The sequence below is a fragment of the Mixophyes fleayi genome, chromosome 3 (genome assembly GCF_038048845.1).
Source record: "Mixophyes fleayi isolate aMixFle1 chromosome 3, aMixFle1.hap1, whole genome shotgun sequence".
NCBI classification, from domain to species: domain Eukaryota; kingdom Metazoa; phylum Chordata; class Amphibia; order Anura; family Limnodynastidae; genus Mixophyes; species Mixophyes fleayi.
This window is the reverse complement of record NC_134404.1, coordinates 237,012,730-237,036,453: the sequence shown is the minus strand read 5'-3', so window position 1 is coordinate 237,036,453 and position 23,724 is coordinate 237,012,730. Positions and strand designations below refer to the sequence as shown.

The 23,724-nt window shown below is 40.2% G+C and overlaps 1 protein-coding gene across 3 annotated transcripts in view; it reads left to right on the top strand.

The window, feature by feature from the left end:
* The window catches only part of RPS6KA2 (ribosomal protein S6 kinase A2), a 193,778-nt gene that overhangs the window by 127,492 nt on the left and 42,562 nt on the right, over positions 1–23,724 (top strand). For all 3 annotated transcript variants that reach the window (XR_012689708.1, XM_075203299.1, XM_075203300.1), the window contains exons 12-14: positions 4,428–4,530; positions 6,127–6,251; positions 16,336–16,461. Coding sequence is in view for 2 of the 3 variants with exons in the window: in XM_075203299.1 (XP_075059400.1) it covers positions 4,428–4,530; positions 6,127–6,251; positions 16,336–16,461 (354 nt within the window). In the remaining variant the exon portion in view is untranslated. The remainder of the gene's footprint in view (positions 1–4,427; positions 4,531–6,126; positions 6,252–16,335; positions 16,462–23,724) is intronic.

The following is a 23,724-nucleotide window of genomic DNA, read 5'->3' as shown; positions in this document are numbered from 1 at the left end:
TCACCACTTATGGAGCTCCCTACCCTACCTGACCAGACTCAGTCCCCAACCTTCAATTTTTGAAAAGGCCCAGTAATACCCTCCTCTTCACTATAGCATTTTAAACTCCTAATTTACACTACTCACTCTGTCCTACCTGTTACAGTGACATGTCCACAGCAAGTTTCTATTGTCTCAGCATTGCCCTAGAGTGAAAGCTCTAACAAGCAAGACCTTTCATACTCTGTCTCACGTCTGCATCTCCTTTGTCAACCTCATAAGTACTTGTTCTGTTTTTATGTGCAATCTGCAATTTGGATGATTTGTAACTCTGACTGTGTGGTGCCACAAATAAAGAACTATGGTGATTCTAATGATCCAAGTTCAAACATGTTTCAAACAGACTCAAAAGGATCAAACCAATTTACCTTGAGGCCTGGTGAGCCTTTGTCTGTTGCCCCAACCATCCTGCCTCGCCCTAACTTTTTATAAAGCAGAGAATAAGACTGAACTGTAGCAGCTGACGTCTGTGTTATATTACACTGCATCACATCTAACCAGAGGAAGAGGGAGTGCGGTGTTTTATGCAGCACATGCTCTCCCTTCTTTGTTTGTGGGCTTCAGGCTCTGGACTAAAGGTAAGTATTTTTACTAGTTAGTCATGTGGGGAAGTTTAAATAGCATTTGGTGAGGCCTGAGGCCATGTGGGAAGGTGTGAGTGGCAGGTGTGGCACGTGGGGAGGTATAACAGCATGTAGGAAGGAAAAATGCTGGAAATGTGTGGTATTATTCCATGCAAACCATTAAACCACCAGAAAAAAGTGGTGATACATCTACACAAGATTAAATTAGATAAATCATTCTGTCCCACATATTCTAAAAAGCATTAGGTTTACTATTTTGTTTATGGACTCCTTCACAGCACACGGTTTGTGTATAGCAGTGGTAGTACCAATAGTTTAAGGTGGGCACAAATCTGAGATTTCTATCGCTATCCTCTATGTTTGTATTTGCTGTATTGAAAATGATGTGCAGTTGGGATTGTATTGTCTGAGTTATTCTCATACAATATTTAGTATGGGTGTACAGTTTTTATTTTTAGCTGGAAGTCAATTACTGTGTAGTGTACAGAAAGCATACAGCTAAACAAGACCCATGTGACTTAGAGAGAATGCTGACCAGATTCCTCTCTGTAAATTATTTACCAGAAGGTTACCTTCAACGGCTGCTCTTGATTTATTTAATATCTTTCATTACATGCCAGTGGTTCATTAGAAGCAGTTTACACATGTTATAAATATGTTTTAAAGTCTCACATTTTATTTTACAGTGAAATAAACATTATTAGTGAGCTGTAATAAGTCTGTATTAATATAATCAACAAGCATGTACACATATAGTAGGGGCTTGTTCACATGTATCTTTATTTGTGCTTTTTTCATGTTAAAAACACATAAAAATAGGACAAATATTTGGTGCCATTCCTGCATTTAAAATTCATATCACTGCACTTACAATTTTAGAACACATCACACTCTGTGTGTCATGCCTAATTGCACACTATAAATACAGAGTGTATTGTTAAAGGCACAATCCATGAAAACTTCTTTAAAACTGTATTAAACCTATGATGAAAACACACATTGTTTTTCTTGCATATTTACATATTTCTAGCGTTTATGTATGAACATGCCCTCAAATTCTCATAAAACATGATATATTCTCCAAGGATCCTTTAAAAGTGGTTACATAATACACAATGTGAAAAATCTTCAAAGGTTTTATTTATATCTAAAAATTTTGCAAAAAAAAATGTATAATAATGTACATACCATAGGGAAGGGCTAAACTACATAACGATTATCAATTTGTGTAACATAACTGTTCTCTGTGTAAACAGAACATACTCATGGGGATTAATGACTTACATGCCAACAGCATTATTAAGTGCTTTCCTCATCTCTCGATCTCAATCTTTATGTTAAAGTGTTACCAGTATTTTGAATTCCACACTGGAACCTGAACCACAAATTTTCAGCTCATAAGCAATAACATTTTAGTTCTGCCCTTGAGTCTGTAGAAATCAGTAGTCATATTTTCCGGTGATAGTCAGTTTCACGGTACTGACTACCCCGACAGAGAAGACAACGACATGAGGAGTCTGATTGAATAGTACATCAACCTGAAAAATAAAAAACTTACCGGAATGCAGATTACTTCATATCACGACTCGCTATGTTGCCGACTGGAGAAAATTACGTCATCACCCGCCGTGACTTGGCTAAAAGCGGCGATGGATGGACCCATAACATTTATGTCATGTGAGTATTATTTTAGGGGTTAAGGTTAGGGTTAACTCTAACTCCTAACCCTAATACCCCTAACACCTCTAACCCCTAAAATAGTACTTACATGACGTAAATGACAGGCATTCATCTTTTCTGATACCAGCCACATCCTCTATTAGAATACAGAACTGTATTTACTATAATGAAGAGTGGTGATGGGGTGAGAGGGGAGGAGAGAGTGGTGGGACAAATAGAGGGGAGTGCAGAAGAGAGGGAGGGGAGATTGAGAAACTATGCATAACAGATAGAACAAGATGATTGGTCCTGGGGGAGGGACCAGCCACCAGAAGCAAAAACTGTGAGAGAAAAAAGTGTTAAAAATATTAAAAACAGCCACTTGATTGTGCATTCTTTATTCTGGCACCTGAAGGCACCGTGATGATCTGAGAAATGAGTTGCTCAGAGCTGCTCTGACTGTCATTTTCAGTATTCATTGTGATAGTCAGAGTGGCTCTGAACCATTCCTCACAGCTGAGCTGACACCCCCCTCAGATTTGTGTCCTTGGATTTGGCATATGTCACTCCTCCCTAGTCACGGTTGTGGAGTGATTCATTCCCAGGCAGGAACGAATATGCCTGTAAGACACCCTATATTCTTTCTGTTTTAAAACATTGCTGACTGATATGATGGATACTGTGGAGTTCTTTCTATCACTCAGACAGTCACCAGGTATAAATCCAGATAAATCTATTTAAGTGCTGAAGGTACACTTAAAAATCAGGAACATCAACAGAACACAACAGCGGTAAATACAATCAAAATGGGGGCAACAAATTTCGGCAAATGGCAGGTTACAGTCCCCAAAGTAGATAACTGGCCAAAGTCCCAACAGCATGCAAATCCAATGGTTCTGATAACAAGTAGACCAGAGCATCACCTCTTAGGTCAGTCCCAAAATGAACAAACCTCTGGACTCTCAGGGATCCTTTTTATCCCCCAGCTGGGTGACCGTGGGAACTAACAGACCCCTTGCCCTGACATCCTCTGATAGGATAAAACACGTCCTTGGCCAAACCTTCCCACATCTCCCAGGAGATATGAGCTAGGTAGTCCCCCGACCCCTGCCGTGTCCCCCATACCCTGGTAAGGTGGAAGTCTGCTGAGCGAAAAGGTTGGGCAAAGGGACCACGGGGTGAAACAATGGGCCAGTAATGGGGTTATCAACTGTTCTGAACATTAACCCTTAGTGCTTTTTACTGTCTGTGGGCAGAAAAACCTCACTGATACTTCTGGTGAAGAAAGATTATACCGCCATATTGTTATGAATCATCCACCTGCCATAATTTAAACATAATGTGTCCTATAACCCATAGCATTCTTTCTTACACATCTCTCAACAGTGTATTCAGAGTCCACACAGAGTTTATGAGAGGAGTATAATGGGGCACAATTGCACTGACCCCGGAGGGAACAAATATCAGTGGAACAACCACCTTTCTTACTTCTTGGCACTGTGCTTCCCTTGCAGATATCAATACTTTATATTAAAAACACATCTCCTCTTGGCTGAAGAATGTGGCTTGCATTTGAAATGCCCAACTGAGATTTTCAATAAACACACCAAAACAATGATTTACTAAAATGCATCAAGCTTTACTTTAGGTATATAGTACACAAGACTGTCCATAGATATCGATTCATTATTTATAGCCACTAGTATATTAATTAGATCAGGATCTGATATGGTTTGGTGGGCTGGTAGAAAGTTTGTACTTTTTAAATAAATAGATAGATAGTAATAAATACAAATGATTCCATCATAGCTTTCTTTCAATTAGACAGATAATTGATATGATATGTAAGTGTGTTTCTACAAAGCATGTCTGCTTAGCCATCAGCCACTGTCTGCTTTATAAGTGAGAGATGCACCCCATCCTATCATAGCAAACTACTGCAGAGGAAGAAAAGAACATAGAGGACATATTAACTTATGTATAAATAAACACCCTATTATTTTATCGCTATTAGTCAGCTCAGTAATACTCAGCCTTTAATATACCTTTTTAAGGTATACAAACCCTCAGTCATGAAGAGATTAATGGGTATTTACATTGTTGGTTTTTTTTTTAGCAATAATTAACATCCACTTTTATTCATAGAAATTGTACAGAAAAGAAGTCAAGTCTCCTTTTAAACCAGCAGTGGGACGACCAGATGACACTTTCCACTTTGATCCAGAGTTCACGTCAAGGACACCAATTGGTTAGTATTGATAAGTTGTTTAGTCATATGTTCTTCCATACTGGAAAAACATTGACATTTTTTTACTTATTTATAAAAAAATTCACACTTAAACTCATATAAAATCAATTTTTAGAAAATAATAAGAGTGGTAAAATCCCATCTATGTTTCATATTTTAGATGTGATACTTAATGATAATCCTATAATATATATTTAAATAAATACATAACTAAGCCATGTAACTTTCCCACTGCACAAACTCATTGGGTTCTGCAGACCTCATTGGCCACAAACGTTTCATATATTAGAGCTCCAATTGTGCCGTGTCCAGTCCTCATTATCCATTGCAGAGAACCAATTGACTAAACAAACCTTACTGAACATTTCTCAGAGCTTCACACTGCACTGGAACAATTATGAACCTCTGAGGAATTTGACATGTTTCTAGCTGCCAATAAAGAACATGACATATTTGCAAGTGCTGTATATTTACTTTAACATTTGTGCTGTGCCAACATAAAAATGTATGTCCACAACTAGGTGGCTTGTTCCCTATGCCTTGCCTAGTCTGCCTCCCAAGTTCAGTAGTTCTTCACAAAGGTTACATCTTCCATGGTAAGACGCTAAGAGGGGTATTCAATTAGGATTTGCGGCCATGATTACGCGTGGCTGCGTGTGTAAAGTGTAGCCGCGTGTAATTGCTGCTGCTGCGAATGCTAATTGAATATGCCCCTTAACCTCCTAACCTCCTTAGCTTCCCTGTGTATAGTTCCATCTTCGGGAGCATTTTGTTGTTGATTAGTTGGCTGGTAAAATTGCACATTGTCAGTAACAAAATAGTGGCCACATAACACAATATGTTAACACTTTTAACTTGATTATCTAAAATGAAGAGGGAGGGGGAAGGTCAGCCTAATCTAGTTGGGTCACTGCAGTGGAGAGTTAAGACATTAGTTGCTGTGTTTAGAAAGTAGACTGAAGGCTTAAAGTCTACCTTCACAGTATTGGTAGCTGCCTAGCTTGCTATTTACTATAATGTCAGTACTTAGTGTAGAAATAAGGGGTCTCATTTAGAGAAAATCCAGCTAGAAGGCATAATTTTGCACCCTGGCAAAACCATGATGCAATGATTGGGGGGGGGGGCATGTCCTACCTCAATGCAAAATTGCAGTGTAAAAATAAAGCTGCCCAGTATTTGCGTGCTACATGCAAAAGTATACATTATTTCACCTACATGCAAAGGAAATGGCAGTTGCAACACTTGTATTGTAACACATTTTGTCTAGGTGCAAACCTGTTAGCTGCATTTGCGCCTAATTGTACATAAGATCCAATATGTACATCTGGTTTCATGTAAGCAGAGATGGATACATTGTTGCACTTCTGGTTTGCCACACCACCTGCTGCAATGTACATTACAATCCAATGCAGGTACAACAGTGTGTAAAATAAAGGCTGTTAGCATTACAGTCTCCACAAGATAACATAAAATAAAGCCTTTATTGGATCATGATTAATATCAAAATGTTGTAGTGATTAAATGACTGAATCATTGTGTACTACAAGATCTATTTTTTCTGTACCTTTACAGAATCTTTTAATATTATATTCACAGACTCTCCTGGAATTCCTCCAAGTGCAAACACACGTAATCTTTTCAGAGGATTCAGCTTTGTAGCATCAAACCTGGAATATACCCAACATGATTTTCCCAATTATTCAGTCAATCCAATAGTGCAGGTATGTTAAATAACTTCAACATTGTCGATTACAGATTTATTTGTCTAGCTAAAGATACTAGAGATGTGCGCTGATCCCCGTGTTTGGATTTTACATGTGGTTGAGATTCTAAAACGTCTTTGCGTTTTGGTTTTGTAACTGGTTTTACCAAACAATTGTGAAAGGTTTTGGTTTTGGATCTGGATTTAATTAAAAATTGATAAAAATAGGTAAATAATGTTATTTTGAGCTGTTTTCTCTCCTATATTACTATTTATAGGGGAAATTCAATTGTCCATGTTACTCATGAGATTAACGTGGCTCGCTTACTATTACCATTATTACGGTAATAGTGTGCATTATTACCATTAGTATGGTAATTGCAACGCTAATTTTTGTTCGCAGCTCTGAGAGCCGCAATCAAAAATCTGCTTTAAAATTACCGTACTAATGGCAATAGTACGCAGTCAATTTAATTCTCTCCATAGCATTAACATTCTTTTCTAGCCATTTCCAATCTATCTTCTTATGATCCCTTCACAATGGTCACCAATATTGGTCAAAATCTGCAGCAGGGACAGGCAGGGCTTGGGCTTGGGGGCATCCTTCTGCTGAGTCGAATCTTGTGCCCCAGGGCTAACATTTTCCAGCCCTCTCCTGGTCTGCAGTGAGCTGTCTTAATGAAGGCTTTTGTAATTATTATTTGTTTGCATATTCTACTGGAAACTGAAGTTGGTTATTCAAGTTGAAGGGCAATTTTCAATGCCACTGCAGTTTTACATTCTTAACTGAATGCTTAGTTAACTTGCACAAGTTGGCAACTAAAATTTTCAGATATATTTACTGAAAAAGTACTGCAGCCATGGCAAACTACAGGGGTTTAGATTGAAAAAGGTGCTTGTGAATCTGTTACACCAAAGGCACAAGACATGAGCAAATGTAGCAGAATGTTGAAACTAGTTAGACCTAAAGGTTATTGGGACGTAACAGAAGCTGGAAATGTTGATAGATGATTTTAAAGGAAGTAAGGGATTGTGTAACATTCAACACAACATTATATTATAATGATGTGCACTACACCACAATCTGAAATTAAACAAAAAAAACCTGCAATTACATGTGCTAAATTGCAACTATAATACCAATGGCATAGTAGTGTCATCAAACCAGCTATGAACTCCTAACAGTCCACCAGATAAAACATAATCAGGAGGAAAAGGAAGAAAATCCTTGGACAAACAGTTTCAAGGGTCAGAGTCTAATTTCATCCAAGGTGAATCTCAAATGGATGATGAATCTTGAGATACAAGAAACAAAAATAAAATCAAGGTTGCCTTTGGGTGACCACCTGCGTCTCCAACTGGATTCATGTGTCAGAGTATCCTATGCACAAATTCAAAGACCAAGTGGCAGGTGTCTCCATCCTGCTTATGTTTGGACTTCTCTTTGCCACAGATGTAACAATCCATACATGCCAGTGACAAGTCAAATTGCCTTCCTCTGACTTCTACTGGCTTCTATTATCACTTCCTATTCCTCTTTGGCTCTGTGTCATCCATGCTCACCATGTTCATGACTGTGGGGCATGATAAGTGGCATCTGTAGATGATGGACCAGGTTCATCACACATAGACCAGTGCCTATGCCTCATGTGATGTTTGGAAGGTAAGGAATTCCCCCTCCTCCATGGAGCAACAGGAGAGGTGCTGCCTCTGCTACTCAAACTTGGAGCAGATGTGTTAGGGTAGAACCCTATGTGACTACTAGAGAGCACATCCAGGTGTGTCTTGCACAAGTTTGCCAGTGGAGCCACCAGTTTCAAGGTGGTTCCCTAATCTGTACCATTGCGCACAGGTATTGCAGTGCAAGTTGTTCTGGGCCATGCTCCACACTTATGTAATAAATCAACCATGCTAGATTGAGAACCAAACCTAACCACCCGTGAGGACTCAATGGCACATCATTGCTGAAAACCAGAGACACTGCTAGCGTTACCAGGAACAAGTCAAAATCTTTTAAGCTTATGGCTCCTTCACAGAACGATGTGTCACTAGGCACAGAAGCAACATCACTAGCAACTACCTCTCACCTGGGAGATAAAGCCTCATGTTCTAGAGAGTCCACCTGTTCCATGCTCAGACCACCATTCTCTATCTCAGTTAATCAACAGGGACACAGATGTCAAATGGCATGTTATGCCCTGGATCCTATCCCTTTTCACCTCCTTCACTCCCTTTCCCCCACTGCTTGCTCTCACCTCGCTCACCTCTTTAATCTGACCCTCTCCACTGGAATCTTCCCCTCTTCTTTCAAACATGCTCTCGTCTCACCCATTCTAAAGAAACCTAATCTTGACCCCATTTCACACTCTAACTACCGCCCCATTTCTCTTCTCCCCTTTGCCTCCAAAATACTTGAGGCTCATCTGCAACTGCCTCACCACTTATTTTTCTGATCACTCCCTCCTTGATCCTCTCCAATCAGGTTTCTGCCCCCTCCACTCCATTGAAACTGCCCTGGCTAAAGACACCAATCTCACGAGTGAATCTCACGAGTTTTGGATTCTATAAGTATCGCCCTCTGTGGCGATCCAGCGCCATTTCACAGAGAGACACAGAAGGGGTAGCACGGTTCTTCGCAGTCTCTATTGCAGTTATGAAGCATCATATCTAAAACAGAAAGAGGAGGGGTGGCAGTTTTCTTAAAAGTCTGTAGTAACATTCTACTGAGTTGTAGCTCACACAGAAACAGGAGAGGTCCATTGCTCCATTGCTAATTGTCATTACTAAAATAGAAATAATAGGGCTGTCAGTGTTCTTCAAAACCTGCAGTCACATTGTACTGTGTTATTATAGCTCATACAGAAACAGGAGAGGTCCCAGTTTTGTTGCAAGTCTACATTCTATGTGGCATTGCCCCATTGCTAATTGTCATTGCTGAAATAGAAATAATAGGGCTGTCAGTGTTCTTCCAAATCTGCAGTCACAGTGTACTGTGCCATAGCTGACCCAGAAATAGGAGAGGTGTCAGTGTTTAGTGCTGAAGAAGAAATTCAAATATTAGGGCTGGCAGTGTTTTTAAAAGTCTCCAGTGACATTCTACTGTGCCATAGCTCATACAGAAACAGGAGGGGTGGCAGTGTCCTTGTTACTCTCCAGTCTTCAGTAACATTGTTCTTGCCACTCTCCAGTCTCACTGCCGTTGGTCCCACAGAAACAGGGGTAGCAGTTTGATGATGTTACTAATTCCTCTACATCATGTGCTAAAGCCTATGTTGAAGCGCACAGTGGTTTTAAGTCAGGGAAACAAAAATGTAAAAAAGCTTGTACGTTATTAAAGAAAAAACACCTCTCTAATAAAGGTGAAAGTTTACTGAAGAAAAACATAAAATTGCCAACATGCTATTCTATAAAAAATATTAACAAGCATACCAGCATCAGCTAGCTCCCTTCTGTACAGCGCTGCGGAATTAGTGGCGCTTTATAAATAAGTAGATGATGGTGATGTTCAGATAGCTCCCTTCTCTCAGCTAGATCATTTACCACTTGAGCTGTCAGCTTGCTGACCAAGAGCTCATTGCATCTCTTTAGATCTGGGTCAGCTGGTGATCCTGGTAAAGCGAATAAAGTACTTGATCTACAAGTCTTACATAGTTAACAGAAGTTTCATCTCCTCCTTCAATTTCTCTAGCTGCTTTTCCAAAAGTCTAATTAGGGGAATCACTTGACTCAAGCTAACAGTGTCTGAACTCACTTCACAGATGACTACTAAGATTGGTTTCAGCACCATGCACAACACAACAAGTATTCTCCACTGTGCTGGACTAAAGTATATTCCTTCTCAAATTCCATTCTTCTTACAGCAGCTGCAATTTCCTGCAGAATGCCGAAAATGACCTGAATTATTTCTAAACACATACATCATCTCCTGCATGTCACTGTCATTTTTTAAAAAGCTTGGGACCACCAAGTTGATTGTGTGAGCAAAACAGGGAATGTAATGGAATTCTTCTCGCTGTAATGCTCTCACAATATTGGTGGTGTTATCACAAATGACATATTCTCAGGAGAGTCCAAGCGGGATAAGCAATGTTGCAGTGACATCCCTTAGTTTTTCAAACAGGTTGATAATGGTATGCCTCTTAGAATAGCCAGTGATACACAAATGTATGTAGGATACCACTTTGTATTTGCAACAGGATGAAAGGGATATTTGTGTAGCTGACAACGGCGCTAATGAGGATGTTGATGAGGGTAATGATGAGGATGATGTTGTTTGTGTAAGTCCTGCACCAGTGGAAGCAGTTCTTGCCAGTGATAAGATGAAGGACATTGTCATATCTGGGCATAAGACCAAAAAATCCACCTCTTATGCCTGCAATTATTTTTTGCCCAATCCTGACAACAGTTGTCTAGCCATTTGTAGCGTTTGTAAAGACACATCGACAACACCTTCCTCATCAATATCCTCAAAAGTGATCGAAGATAGTCCTGCATCCAAGTTGCTTAGGCTAGATGACTTCTCCCCTATACAGGATTACTCTGAAGAATTCTTGAGCGCTAGTCCCACTGTTGCTTCTGCTCTGGGTGGATCTTCAACCCAGAAGTAGACCAAGAAGAAGACTACTAGTAGTTTACAACAATTGACTGTTAAAGAATCCTTTGCAAGAGGAAGCAAGTTTGAAAGCTGCCACCCAGTTGCAAAGCGGGTCACAGACGCCATGGCGACTATGCTAGTATTAGATCTGCATCCAATATCCACAATTAATGCAGCTGGTTTTAGAAAGTTAATTGAAGTCCTGTGTCCCCATTACCAAATTCCATCACAACACCATTTTACTAGAAAAGCAATTCCTCACCTCTACCAGAAGTTTCAATAAAATGTAATTTTTGGGATACAAAATGCCTATCTACCCACTGTATACTTAACTACACATATGTAGACAAGCGGAACTGGGCAAACTAAAGACTATATGACTGTGACAGTCCACTGGGTTGGTGAATTTTCTTCAGCAGCAGGAACAGCAGCAGCATGTATCCAACAACGCCAGATTATTCCGAGGCAGGCTACTCTGTGTATTCATGACTTCACTAAAAGGCATACTGATGAAAACCTGTTTGGAAAACTAAGGTATGTCATTGTAACATGGCTTATCCTATCTGGACTCTCCTGAGAATATGTCATTTATGATAATGTCACCAATATTGTTAGAGCATTACAGCTGGGTGAAATCCATCACAGTCCCTGTTTTGTTCTTACAATCTACTTGGTGGTACCGAGCTTTTTGGAAAATGACAGGGACGTGCAGGAGATGCTGTCTGTGGTCTGAAAAATTTCGGGACATTTTCAGCATTCTGCAACAGCATGTAGGAAATTGCAGCAGCTGCAAGAACAATTTATTTTGCCCTACCACCAAATGAAGCAAGGTGTAACAAGGTGGAATTTCATACTTTATATGCTTGTGAGGATGGAGGAACAGCGTAAAGCCATCCACGCTTACTCCACAAGCCATGACATTGGGAAAGGAGGGTGAATGTATTTTAGTCCATTGCAGTGGGGAATACTTTCCATGTTGTGCAAGGTGCTGAAACGATTCCAAGTATTCACCTGTGAACTGAGTTCAGACATTGATAGCTTGAGCAAAGTGATTCCCCTAATTAGACTTTTGGAAAAGCACCTTGAAAAATTGAAGATGGAGGTGAAACAAAGAAATTACGCTAAGTATGTGTCACTCACCAGACTGTGAGTGCTTCTTCCCGTATGTTTAGGAACCGTGGCCGTCCACCATCCTGAGGGTCTGCGCATGCGCAGCCCTTTCAAACCTTCAGTACATGTTCCTTTTAGTTAATTGGCTGATCAGGCAACACTCCCTATTTAAAGCACCTGAGGTCAATACCTCGTTGCCTGATCTTGGAGTCTCATTCCCCATGAGCCTCTGAAGGTGTTCCTGTGTTTCCTCGTGTATTCAGCCCAGCTGATTCCTGTGGTTTCCAGACCACTTCAACTCTCCTGTGGTTTCCAGATCACTTCAACTCTCTTGTGTTTCATTGTGACTACTCCAGCTGATTCCTATCCGCTGCCTCCGTGCACTACAGTTATCAGCTCACTTCAACCCTCCCGTGCTTCATCGTGACTGCTCCAGCTGATTCCTATCCGCTGCCTCCGTGCACTACAGTTATCAGCTCACTTCTACTCTCCTGTGTTTCATCGTGACTACTTCAGCTGATTCCTATCCGCTGTCTCCGTGCTCAACAGTTCCAGCTTACCTCAACTCTCCCGTGTTTCATCGTGACTGCACCTGCTGATTCCTATCTGCCACCTCCGTGTATCTGCAGTGTCCTGCTTATCGCTACCCTCCAGTACTTCTCGTGTCTGCAGCCAGCTGATCCGCTCTCCGTGCTTCTACAGTGTTCCTGCCTGTGTCAACTCGCCTGTCTGCATTGGATCAACGCTCCGCTGCTGTCTTCTCTGCCATGCCACTTCTACTCTTCAGTGATCTCCAGGTGACCAGTCCTATATACTACTGCTTCCTGAGTATTGTTTCCATCGTTGCTGGTCTACCTACCTGTGCGCTGCACCTACTTGGATACCGCTTCCATTTCCCTGGGACTTCGCATCCTGCCGGCCTCCTGCTGCTCAGGTATCCCTGCACTCCTTTCTGACAGCCTGCTCTTCTGAACCACGGTATGCATACTTATCATTGACTGTGCTCGTGTATTGCATACCTTGCTGGACTGAGTTGTTCTTCTCTGGAGTTGCCTATCCACTGAGACTATTGCCATCATTTGACTGTGTTACCTTGTAGTCTGGATAGTTCCTGTGACTTTGTATATTTGTGCAGTGCTGCTCAGTTATTAATACTTTGTGCATATCATCGTGGGATCAAGTTCAGTGTGCCCGTGTATACTCTGCATTACATTTATCTCCCCGTGCTCCTCCTCACATATATATTTCAGTGGTACAACTTGCTAGAGGCAGACCACTGATTCCTGTTCCCTGTGTCACCTGTTTCCAGTATCCTTCCACATAGCAGTGGTACAACTTGCTAACGCAGACCACTGACTTCCCGGATACCTCCACCTGGATTCCGTTCTCTCACCTAGACAGCGGTACAACTTGCTAACGCAGACCGCTGACTCTCATCACCTCTTCGTTACTTCTGGATATTCCTCCTCACCATAGCAGTGGTACAACTTGCTATCCGCAGACCACTGACTATCCACACGTTTCCTTTGTCCATTCAGTTCCTCGTGTACTATTACCTATATATTACCAGTGCTGCTAGTCATAGACTTTCCACGAGCATTCTCTACCATCTGCTGTCTCCTGTTCCGTGATCACCCCGCTACCAGAGTACCATATTACCACCTATATTGCTCTGGTAAGTCCATCACCTGGTGATCCCTGGGTAAAGACTCCTAGTGCCCGTGACAGTATGTCTGACTTGTAGATTAAGTACTTTAATCGCTTTGCCAGGATCGAAGAGTTATCAACTTCTGGAACTCGTGTCACTACATTTTGGCGACTATGTTTGATCCTAGGTTTAAGAGCCATGTCTTCTCTTTATTTCCCACTGTCCCAGATCACAAGAGATGCAATGAGCTCCCGGTGAGTAAGTTGACAGCTGAAGTGGTACCGGACATGACGGCGTCCCCTCCTTCAGTTTCTCAGGCTACTTCTGCAAGGAAAAAAACTAAGCTTTTCTAAGAGACCCAAGGATGATGCAAATGATTCAGCAGAACATTTTGACATTTGGTCTGGTCTAAAAGAATTGCCCAAAAATCGTGACTGCTCTGTTGTAAAATGAACTACAAATTCCACGAGGAAGGCCTTTACTGGCATGTAGATCAAAGTACAGAGACTTCTGTTATGGTGGATTCCAGCCGGGATTAATTAGTATTGAGTCATGATGATGTACACACTGATGAGGGTGAGGATGATGACAATGTAGATTGCAGGTGCTGGGATCTAGTTGAGAGAAGGAAGCTAGCTGATGCTGAAATGATTATTAATATTTGGGTAAAATGACATGGTGGCAATTTTATGTTTTTTTACAGTAATTTTCACTTTTTTTAAAGATTTAATTTTTTTCTTTGAAAAAGTAAAAGCTTTTTTTTTTACATTTTTGTTTTTGAAATTTATGTTACAGAGACTTCTGTAATGGTGGTTTCCTGCGGGGTTGAATTAATGTTGTGTTAGGATGATGTACACACTGATGAGGGTTAGGATGTGGCTGAAGATGATGACAACAACATCTTGCCACTCTAGAGTTTATTGACAGCACTGTTACCTTAGCTGCTTTAAGCCCATTGTTACCTTATTTTGTGGGGGGCCCAAACAAATCAAGCACTTCAGCCACAAAAGTGGCACTCCTTGTCGCTGAAGTGCTTGGTTTGTTAAAGTGTGCATGTCCTTTTTAATATCCATTATAAGGGTGGGTTGGATTATATCCCAAGCACAATTCCATCTTGCACCACTTTTCCTTTTAGCTACCGCTGTGTGCCAATGTTACCTACATGTGTTTTTCACTGGGTTCACCATCTCCAACCCCGGATTGGCCTTGGTCTGATAAATACAGGCATCCCGGGGGATCAGTGCTCGTCGTCATGTATTAACTGTAGAATTACCACAGTTATTCAAGTAACGGATGAAGCGATCAAAGGAACTATAACTGATTTAATGAGCCAGTCGCAGTTTCACTGTATGGGCCTTGTGCTCTGGGTGATGGCGATCTCCTCGCAGGGGCAGGCTGGGCTGGGGGGTCCCATAATGAGCTTCCTTGGGCTGGGTCACTAGGCCACCTGTATTTTTTCCTTTAAATTATGCTGCTGAGTCGAGTCTTGCACTCCGGGCTGAAATTTTCCAGCCCTCCCCTGCCTCCTCGTCTTCAAATCTTTGTCTGCAGGGGCCGGTTACACACCCATTTATTTTTCAGGTGTCTTAGCTGTTCTTTAAACTGGTCATATTTATCATCCTGCCTCAGGGCCTCCTCTGTATTATTCTTCTGAAGCGCAGTGTATCTCTCGTGTACAAGCTCTCTTAAATCCGGGATCACATCCGGAGGGTCACATTTTAATTTAAGCACGGTCTCCTCAACTGTATCTATATATTGGTTTAAATATCTGTTCAATGCATTGTATTCTAACATGACGGATTCCATGCTGCACAAATGTTTCATGTCACAGTCTGTCTGAAGCAGATGTAATGCCACTCCAGTTGTAATATCCATTCCTGTGTCAAAATAAGTTTGTCAGTTCTTCAGAGATGAGAGGGAGGTATCCAGAGAGGAGAAAGAGATTAAAGATACAGCACAAGCAGACATGGATTAATAATGTAGAGTTCATTGACAGCACTGTTGGGCTTAAGGCAACTAAGCTATTAGTAGCTTGTTTTTGGGGGCCAAACAAACCAAGCACTTCAGCTACAAAAGTGGCACTCATTGTTGCTGGAGTGCTGGCTTTGTTAAAATTTACATGTCCTTTTCAATATCTTACATAAGGGCGGGTGGGAGGGCCCAAGCACAATTCCATCTTGCACCACTTTTCTTTGCTGCCACTGCTGTGTGACAATGTTTTCTAGATGTGCTATGAAATGCGGTGTGTTTGTGTCGTTGCTCTTGCACTTAGCATTCAGCCAGGTCGCTACAGTCTTTGTCTGAAAGTGGATGAAAATAATATTGTGACCTGTGAGTGGATCAAAATGAACTGGAAATTGCTGGAAATTAGTGTTATTGAGGTTAATATTAATGTAGGATCAAAAAAAAAAAATTACGTGCATTTAGCATATTTTAGCTATTTTTAACTATTTTTCTAAGAAATAGAGATGAAAAACCAAAACACGCGAGGGCGGTTTTGCAAAAACCAAAACACGAACTTAATCCAGATCCAAACCAAAACCGAAACCAAAACATCCCTAGTGCACATCTCTAGCTTAAAGTGCTTGTTATTTTAATGGGGCAAGGACTGATGTAAGTTCTCTGTATAGCGCTGCGACATTAGTGGTGCTATATAAATAGATGATAATTTAAGTTGCACTTTTTTATTTTAGACAAATTTAAACAAATCAGTTTTCATTAAAAGTAATGTATTTTCTTTTTCTTTTTTAGCAATTACATGGCAATAATATTCAGTTCACTGATGGCTATGTGATCAGGAAAAACTTAGGCATTGGTACGTTTTCGATCTGTAAGCAGTGTGTGCATAAATCCACTAACGCAGAGTTTGCAGTCAAGGTACGTAAATAAACACCAACATTGTAATTTGACAGATGTGAATCATGTAGGTAAAATACACTGTTCAGTGTTAATCAGACATTCCTCTTAAGCTCTTTTGAAAAGTATAGATCTCCCTAAGCTGCTTTGCATCAGTCATGAAATATTCACTAATGTTTTATGGAGCTTATGTAATCTTTCCTGCATTACCAGCATGGAATTACGCAGATTGGGATTTTCCTTATTGAGTTGATGTGATGGTGTTTTTCTCAAAAAATGAAACAACAGCTTACAGCAGGCGGTATTGAGATGATATTTTGCATACCATATCTACCAGACATTCCACATTTTTGCTTAAAAAATGGGCCTTTCTGATATATGTTTGTGAAAAGCACAGACACCTGGCCAACAAATGGTTTTCTGCTAACATGTTGCAAAACTGCACACAAGTAAGATCCTCAGGGAGCTTGAAATCCTACACTGTGCCACTTATGTGAGTGATCTATGTGCATCTGTGCCAGGGGAGGACTGGCAAATTTCAGCCCAGGGGGGCAAGACCCGACTCGGCAGCCTATTTTAAAGGAAAAAAAATGCAGGTGGCCCAGTGACCCAGGCAAAGGTAGCACACTATGGGAACGGGCCGGGGGCAGATGCCCCCTTGCCCCCCAGCCCAGCCTGCCCCTGATCTGTGCACATAAGAGGATACCCTTGAATTAAAATGGTCAGAGATGTTTGACTGTATGTAGACGTAGCAGGTAGACAAGCCAAACTAGAGAATGCTGCCTGGAATGCTGAAGATTTTGACAGATGTATTTATAGATTTCTGACGGGTGGCATATTTAAGTGACTCAGGTAGGGTGTTCCAATACTGGGGAGCTTAGTAAGAAAATGCAAGGCATTCAGTTTCCTTATAGAATTTAGGAACCATTGTCATGTTTATGGAGGTAGATCTGATAAGTGCTGTTAGCTGCAGAGGAAGAAGACGTCAGTTCAGGTAATTGGGTAACTTGTCCAGAATGTACATGAAGTAAACTCTATGTATATTCTCAAAGGACAGCAAGCTTAGATCTGATAGCATATCAGATCTGTGGTTTGCAGTTATGCAGAAAAACAAAACTGTATATTTAGTTGTATAGAATAGTACAACTCAGTACCTCAATTTATAATCACTGAAGTTATAGTGTGATCCAAACTGTCAAAAGATTTAGTAAAATATATGAATAATGCAAAAGTGATTTGTCTGTGTTTTATTTCACACTGAATTTCATTGCATATTTTTAAGAAAATTGTTACTGTGGCATATTTTTGTTGAAAGACAGTTTTAAACTTACTAAGGAAATGTGTTGTTTTGTAAAAGCTGCAGGATTGGGAATGAACACATTTTCCATGATGTTGGATGATATCGGCAGTAAGCAGATACGACTATAATTTAAAATAATGCATCTGTCAAAATTGTTGTACTTCTGAAATTTGACCATTTGACAATATAGTTTAATAAGACTATAGGTGTAGTAATACCAGAATACCAGTGCCCTAAGGTGTAGGAACTTTGGCTGCAACTGGTCAGGTCCACTTTGGGTGTTCAGTATGAGCAATATAAGCTCACGTGCAATCTCCTCTTTGCAAACTAGAGTAAATGTGAGTTTGTGATTAAATTTGGATGAGGGATGTATATGAGTGTGCTTAAACAGGGCATCATAAGTCTAGTTACTATTATAGCTCACAAATAAGGAAATTGTTCATCCAACAAAGTATTTAATGAATGTGCTAGCCCTGGGAGTTTTATCAAACAACATTGTGTCATTCTCATTGATACTAGTGGCTTACTGATAACAAAAGAGTACAAATATGTTATTAATGACCTTTTAGAATTTTACAAGATGTGAAGTGTTTTCATGAAACTTGCCAGAATAGTATTGGGTTTTGCTACTCGTATTCGCATGTATTACATATGTGCCTTCAAAAAGATTGGAAGCAATCCAGGAAAGATGAGCCCCTCACACTTAAGCTTTGCAGAATGGCGCACAAATATTACAGAGGTTTAGGTATTTTGATTAAAAATGCTCAAAAACAGAATAGTGGGTCCAGTGGCAAAATAGATTCTAAACCAGGAAAAATACTTTGGTCATCCAGAAAATGTTCAAGACAAAAATATACAAATTTTCTTGTGTAGAGGACTTTAGGATTTGGTTTTAGAAGTTTGATTTCATGTACACAATACATTATTGTGCATATCTCTCTCACCATTTAATCATGCAGAAGTGGGACAAAATAGATCCCACACCCAATCCCCCCAAGCCCTGCCCAAAAGCACCCAATTCTGTGTAAAGCACCACCCATTTTCACGTAAGCGATGCTCCTTTCGAGGTCCGGAGATTCGGGACTTTCCCGTCAAAATCGAAACATTTAGGAGGTATGCATTGTGTGATCACTAAAAACATTAAGTAGAATACCAAGACAGTGGATTCAGCTAGGGCATCCAGTCAATGAGTGAATGATTGTAGAAATTGAGATTGGTTCTTGCTGGTTGGGAAATTATTTGGTTTAGATTTATAGATTTAAATTGGGCACATAATTTTTAATTTTGGGTGTCAATCTAATTCAGATTAAAATCCCCAAATCCTAACAGCTCACTTTTTGTATTAGGAGCAATTATTGAAATGTGAATAGAGTATTAAAGCAATTTTATCGTTTTCAAATAAGCATTGCATAAGCGATTGTGTTGTGTTTCCAAAGCACAAAGTAATTTATTTTACCAGATGCAAAATTTAACAATTCAATACATGATTATAATACAGTACAGCCAATACCAAAAGATAAATACATACCACTGCATTCGCTTGCGCTAGCTGCGCTCCTACTGGTACCAGCAGACAGTACTTCACTCCAGAATACTGTGGTCAGAGAATGACTGAGGCCATTGCCAGTGAGAGCTGTTATTATATACACTTAGTGTTACAGTGAGAACAATGCAGATGGTGTGGCTTGCTTCTATTGGTCCAGGTATCAGGAAGGTCCAGAGTGCTGCAGGTCATAGGCCAGTTCAAACGAAAATATCCAAAGGTGGGGGTCATCTCTCCAGGGGTTGTGCTCTGACTTTCCCGCCAAAAATCCAGTTACAACTAGTCTATTAGCATTTTATAGTCAGTATTTCTTTAAACATTTATTCCCTAACATTGCTAACTAGAGTATGCAATGTGCAATCTCTTCGGCGAAGCAATCAGACAACTGCTGATGAATAGGGGATTAAAATGATACCAGACATGACACGTTTCCTGTAACCTGAACCTTAAATAACACTAAAATGTACATATAATCATAATATATAAACTAATAATAAACTACATACTATCTGCTCACAAATCACTGTGGAATGGAATCAATATAAATATGAAACATAAATAACTAAATGTTAGAGTGCGTGTGTGTGCGTGCGTATTTTACCGTGCGATCGCGCTACGCGACGTGTTACGTGGCATACTGATCGCAATCGCATGGCAAAACAATATTAATCAATATACTTTCGTTCATCCAATTATACGACTTCGATAGTTCCACCCTTTGATAGTATAATAAACTATCACCTTAAAGATTTTATATGCAGGATCTCATTACCACGTTTCATTACTCTGTAGTGTAAGTTTCCCTTGGTGTATGACCACGCTGTCTGTAGATCTAAACAAGTTATACAATAGAGAATCTTAATCCTCGAAACAATTTTTTTTTTTTTACTATAGACCGTATACCTCTCGAGCTTGGAGATAACCTTTTGTATGCCCTTCAAGGGTGCAATAAAACATGTAATGCATTATTTGGAATGGTACAGGGTACAATAGAACGTGTATCAGTTATACAGAATACTCTACTACAGTTCTTCATGTCTAACAGGTTCATCCGACCAAAGCATATCTTTTAGCTCAGACAACATTTAAATAGTACATGTTCATCAATAACATTATCCTATGTCTATCAATAATGTCATATACAATCTCCTTCAGCTTGCGCTAGTATATACACTCTAATAATGTCATCAGTTCTTTTCATCAACACTTGTGGGGTGGGCTATTGTCTGTTCGTTCTTCCCAGTCTCCCAATACTCAAGTTTCTTTGTACGTGAAACAGTGGTCGGCTTGCCAAATATTGGGAGACTCCAGACTAAGGGACCTAGGTGTCGTACTTTTCCCCCAGTGACCTCCCACCCATAATTCGGGAACCTCCGGAATATTTAGTGAAAAGAAAACTAGTCCTACTCAATATAATCACAGAGGCACGTGAGAGCACACCCAGCACTTAGTTTGGTCTAAAACCTTACCCACCCAAGAATGATAATCATTCTTAAGGATGCCTGCTCAAGTTCGAATATTACTGGACTGGCATCGCTGGATGTACTTCTCTTCAACTATGGGGTCAACGTACTTACGGACGTAATGCTACTCAGACAATAGCCCCTCGCACTTTCTCCAAGCTCCAAGGTTTCCAAATTTTCCTTTAACCCTGAATTGAATAGAGTAATTGGCTGGGCCGATTGTGCTACTAACTTCTCCTTTATCCCCAACTTCTCCTTCACTACCTGAACCAGCCTCTGTCACCTGTCCACAATTAAAAGAAATGACTGTCCTGAAAAAAGAATGAGATAAAAGAAACACAGAACAGGAAAAACTACAACTTAATGCTGGGCAACTGTCTTAGTCTTGGGCTCAGGTGCTACTAACTGCATTCGAAGCCTCCCAGAACAGATTCATGAGTGCATTTGGACCCTTCTCTGTGTGTTGACTCCTCTGCAGTGGGTGAAATGGGTACCAGTGTCTCTGCTACCCTTGAAGTCGTGATGCTAGTAGCCTACACTTGGTACCTGTCTGTCAAATAACCTGAGCCTAGGAAATTACTGTTCCACAACTTACTCTCCCGGTCCAATGTCCTGACAGTTAGTGTAACTTTTCTGGAGACAGTGTTTTGAATGTTCTCGGTTGCTGTCTCACTGTTTACCTTCCCTCTCAAGGTCTAAACTAGTCTCTCAGTTGCAAACTCATCCCAAGAGAAGTCAAAAACATTTCAAAAGTCGACAGGTTAGGAGGCAGCTCAGGAGTGATCTTGATAGTGGGGAGGACTAGTTACCAGCTACCAGCCACTTCAATCCAGTTCCAACCCTCAAAATAGGAATAGGGAATAGGAGAGCAACGAATAATAAGAATACAAAGATTTGAATACAAGGGTTTGAAAACAAATAGACATGCAGAAAGGGAGATTTTACAGCAAACATGACAGATGGATTGGACACTATGGGAAAATGGCTGTATTCATTCCACTAATACCCTTAGTTATTCGCTAAACTATGACCCCTCCCCATACTTAACTAGGGGGTCATACATCAACCGTGCAATCCAGTGGCGTTCGTCATTTTGTTCATTAAGAACTCGGTATCACCATAACTATATACCTTTGCAACCCAAGTGAACAGGAGTTATAAATATAAAATTATGTAAAACATGTAAAGACATGTAAAGGGACAAAGACACAGTGAGGATATGGATTGTTTAATAAAATAAAAAAGACTAATAGTTGTTGGGGGAAATATATATAACAGCACTAAAATTGTGGCAGTATCCTGTTTACTTGGTTACACTGGTGGTTAGGAGGGACTGGAAAAATGATATCCATACATGCAGGGTAGCAGTGCCTTGGAGAAGAATTGACAATAATTTGGGGAAGTGTGTGGAAAACAATTACAAATAAATGGGAATATTTCATAGGGGTGAAAGTTAAGGTCTTGTACACACTGGCATTATTTTGCATGCTTCTCAAACCATATTTGCATTACTTTAAATGAAACAGTGAGGAACATTGGAACTGACTTTATTACTTTTGTGCTTGAAGCTATGTTGTACATTGGGCAATGTGTGCCTAAAAATGTTTGAATATTGCTTAATATATTGGCCTATTTATGCACTTTTCCCTTATATGTGTCTATCTAGCAGTAAAACTTCGGGCCTGTGATTAATCTCCCTTACCCTCTTCACCTACTTCCCTCTCACAACCAATGCTCCATGTTGAAACAGTTGCCTTGTTTAAGTAAAGTACATGATGTATAGTGTAGGATGGTCTATCAAATGCCATATATATTGTAGTGTGCTATGAAGTATGACTGATTTATATTTCTTGTGTATTGTGTTTTGCCTGCGCTGCAACAGAGTACACTTGAATGTTATATATTTATGTCTGTCTTTTTGTATATTATTATACAAATAAACTATACATTTTTCAATAAAAAAAAATGTGTGCCTAGAAATGTGAAACCTCAGTTTTACACTGCTCCACAAAAAGAGGTGCCCTGGTGTGCCTACTCCGTAGTGTGCAAGGAACACCCTGATTTCCTTCCATTGGCTGGTGTAAACTTCTGCTTCTCTGCAAACTCCACAATTTTGCTCTGAAAATGAGGGCTACAAGCATAAGTGTGGTTTTTCTATGGAGGTCATTTACATACCCCAAACGTCCTCTTTAGTACAGACATGCGTCTCGATTTAAACAAGACTTCTTCTATTTAGTCAAAAAGCATATGTTTGGGGAACAAGATTGTGGTATTTACATAGGAGTTACATTTTTCACAGGCCAAAGGAAGGAGATGGGTGGATTGAGGGCATTCCTTACAAAGTACAGGGAATTTAAAATGACTTAAATTTTGCCCCAGCTCACAGCTGGACCTCTTTTGATGCTATCTTATACTTTTATTGCAACCCACTTCTTAGCTCACATTGCCTAATGTAGAACAAATTCTCAATCACGCGTTTCCAATGCCCTCTTTTTTCATGTTATTATTTTAAGCCATACATAACGCTAAACAGAGCAGTATTTTATGAGAAAAACTAAAAAGCTTAATTCAATAAAGGAGTGATACTAAAGTGGTAGGAAATTTGGTCATGATATATCATTTTCACTTTTGCACAGTGCGCCTCTTGAGATTTGTGCACCTCTCTACATACCCAGGTGCACTTCTAGATGACAGTGGCATCTCTCAAGATGTGCCATGGTCAGACTTTCAAACCAAAGCTGCATGCATCAAGTGTGTATGCATGAATCTGGTGGTAACGTGCGAGTGTGTGCATGCAGGTTAGACATTTATTTACCTGTATCAAGCTTGATAATAAATGTGTGTGTGTGTCTCTAAGACTTTATATAGCACTAAGGGTGCATTCAATATGATTTGAGTGCAGAGAAAATAGGAGAACATAGGGTGGTATTGATTCTTGTCCAAAGACTGCCCTGAACTCACAGTGAGCACCCATGTGT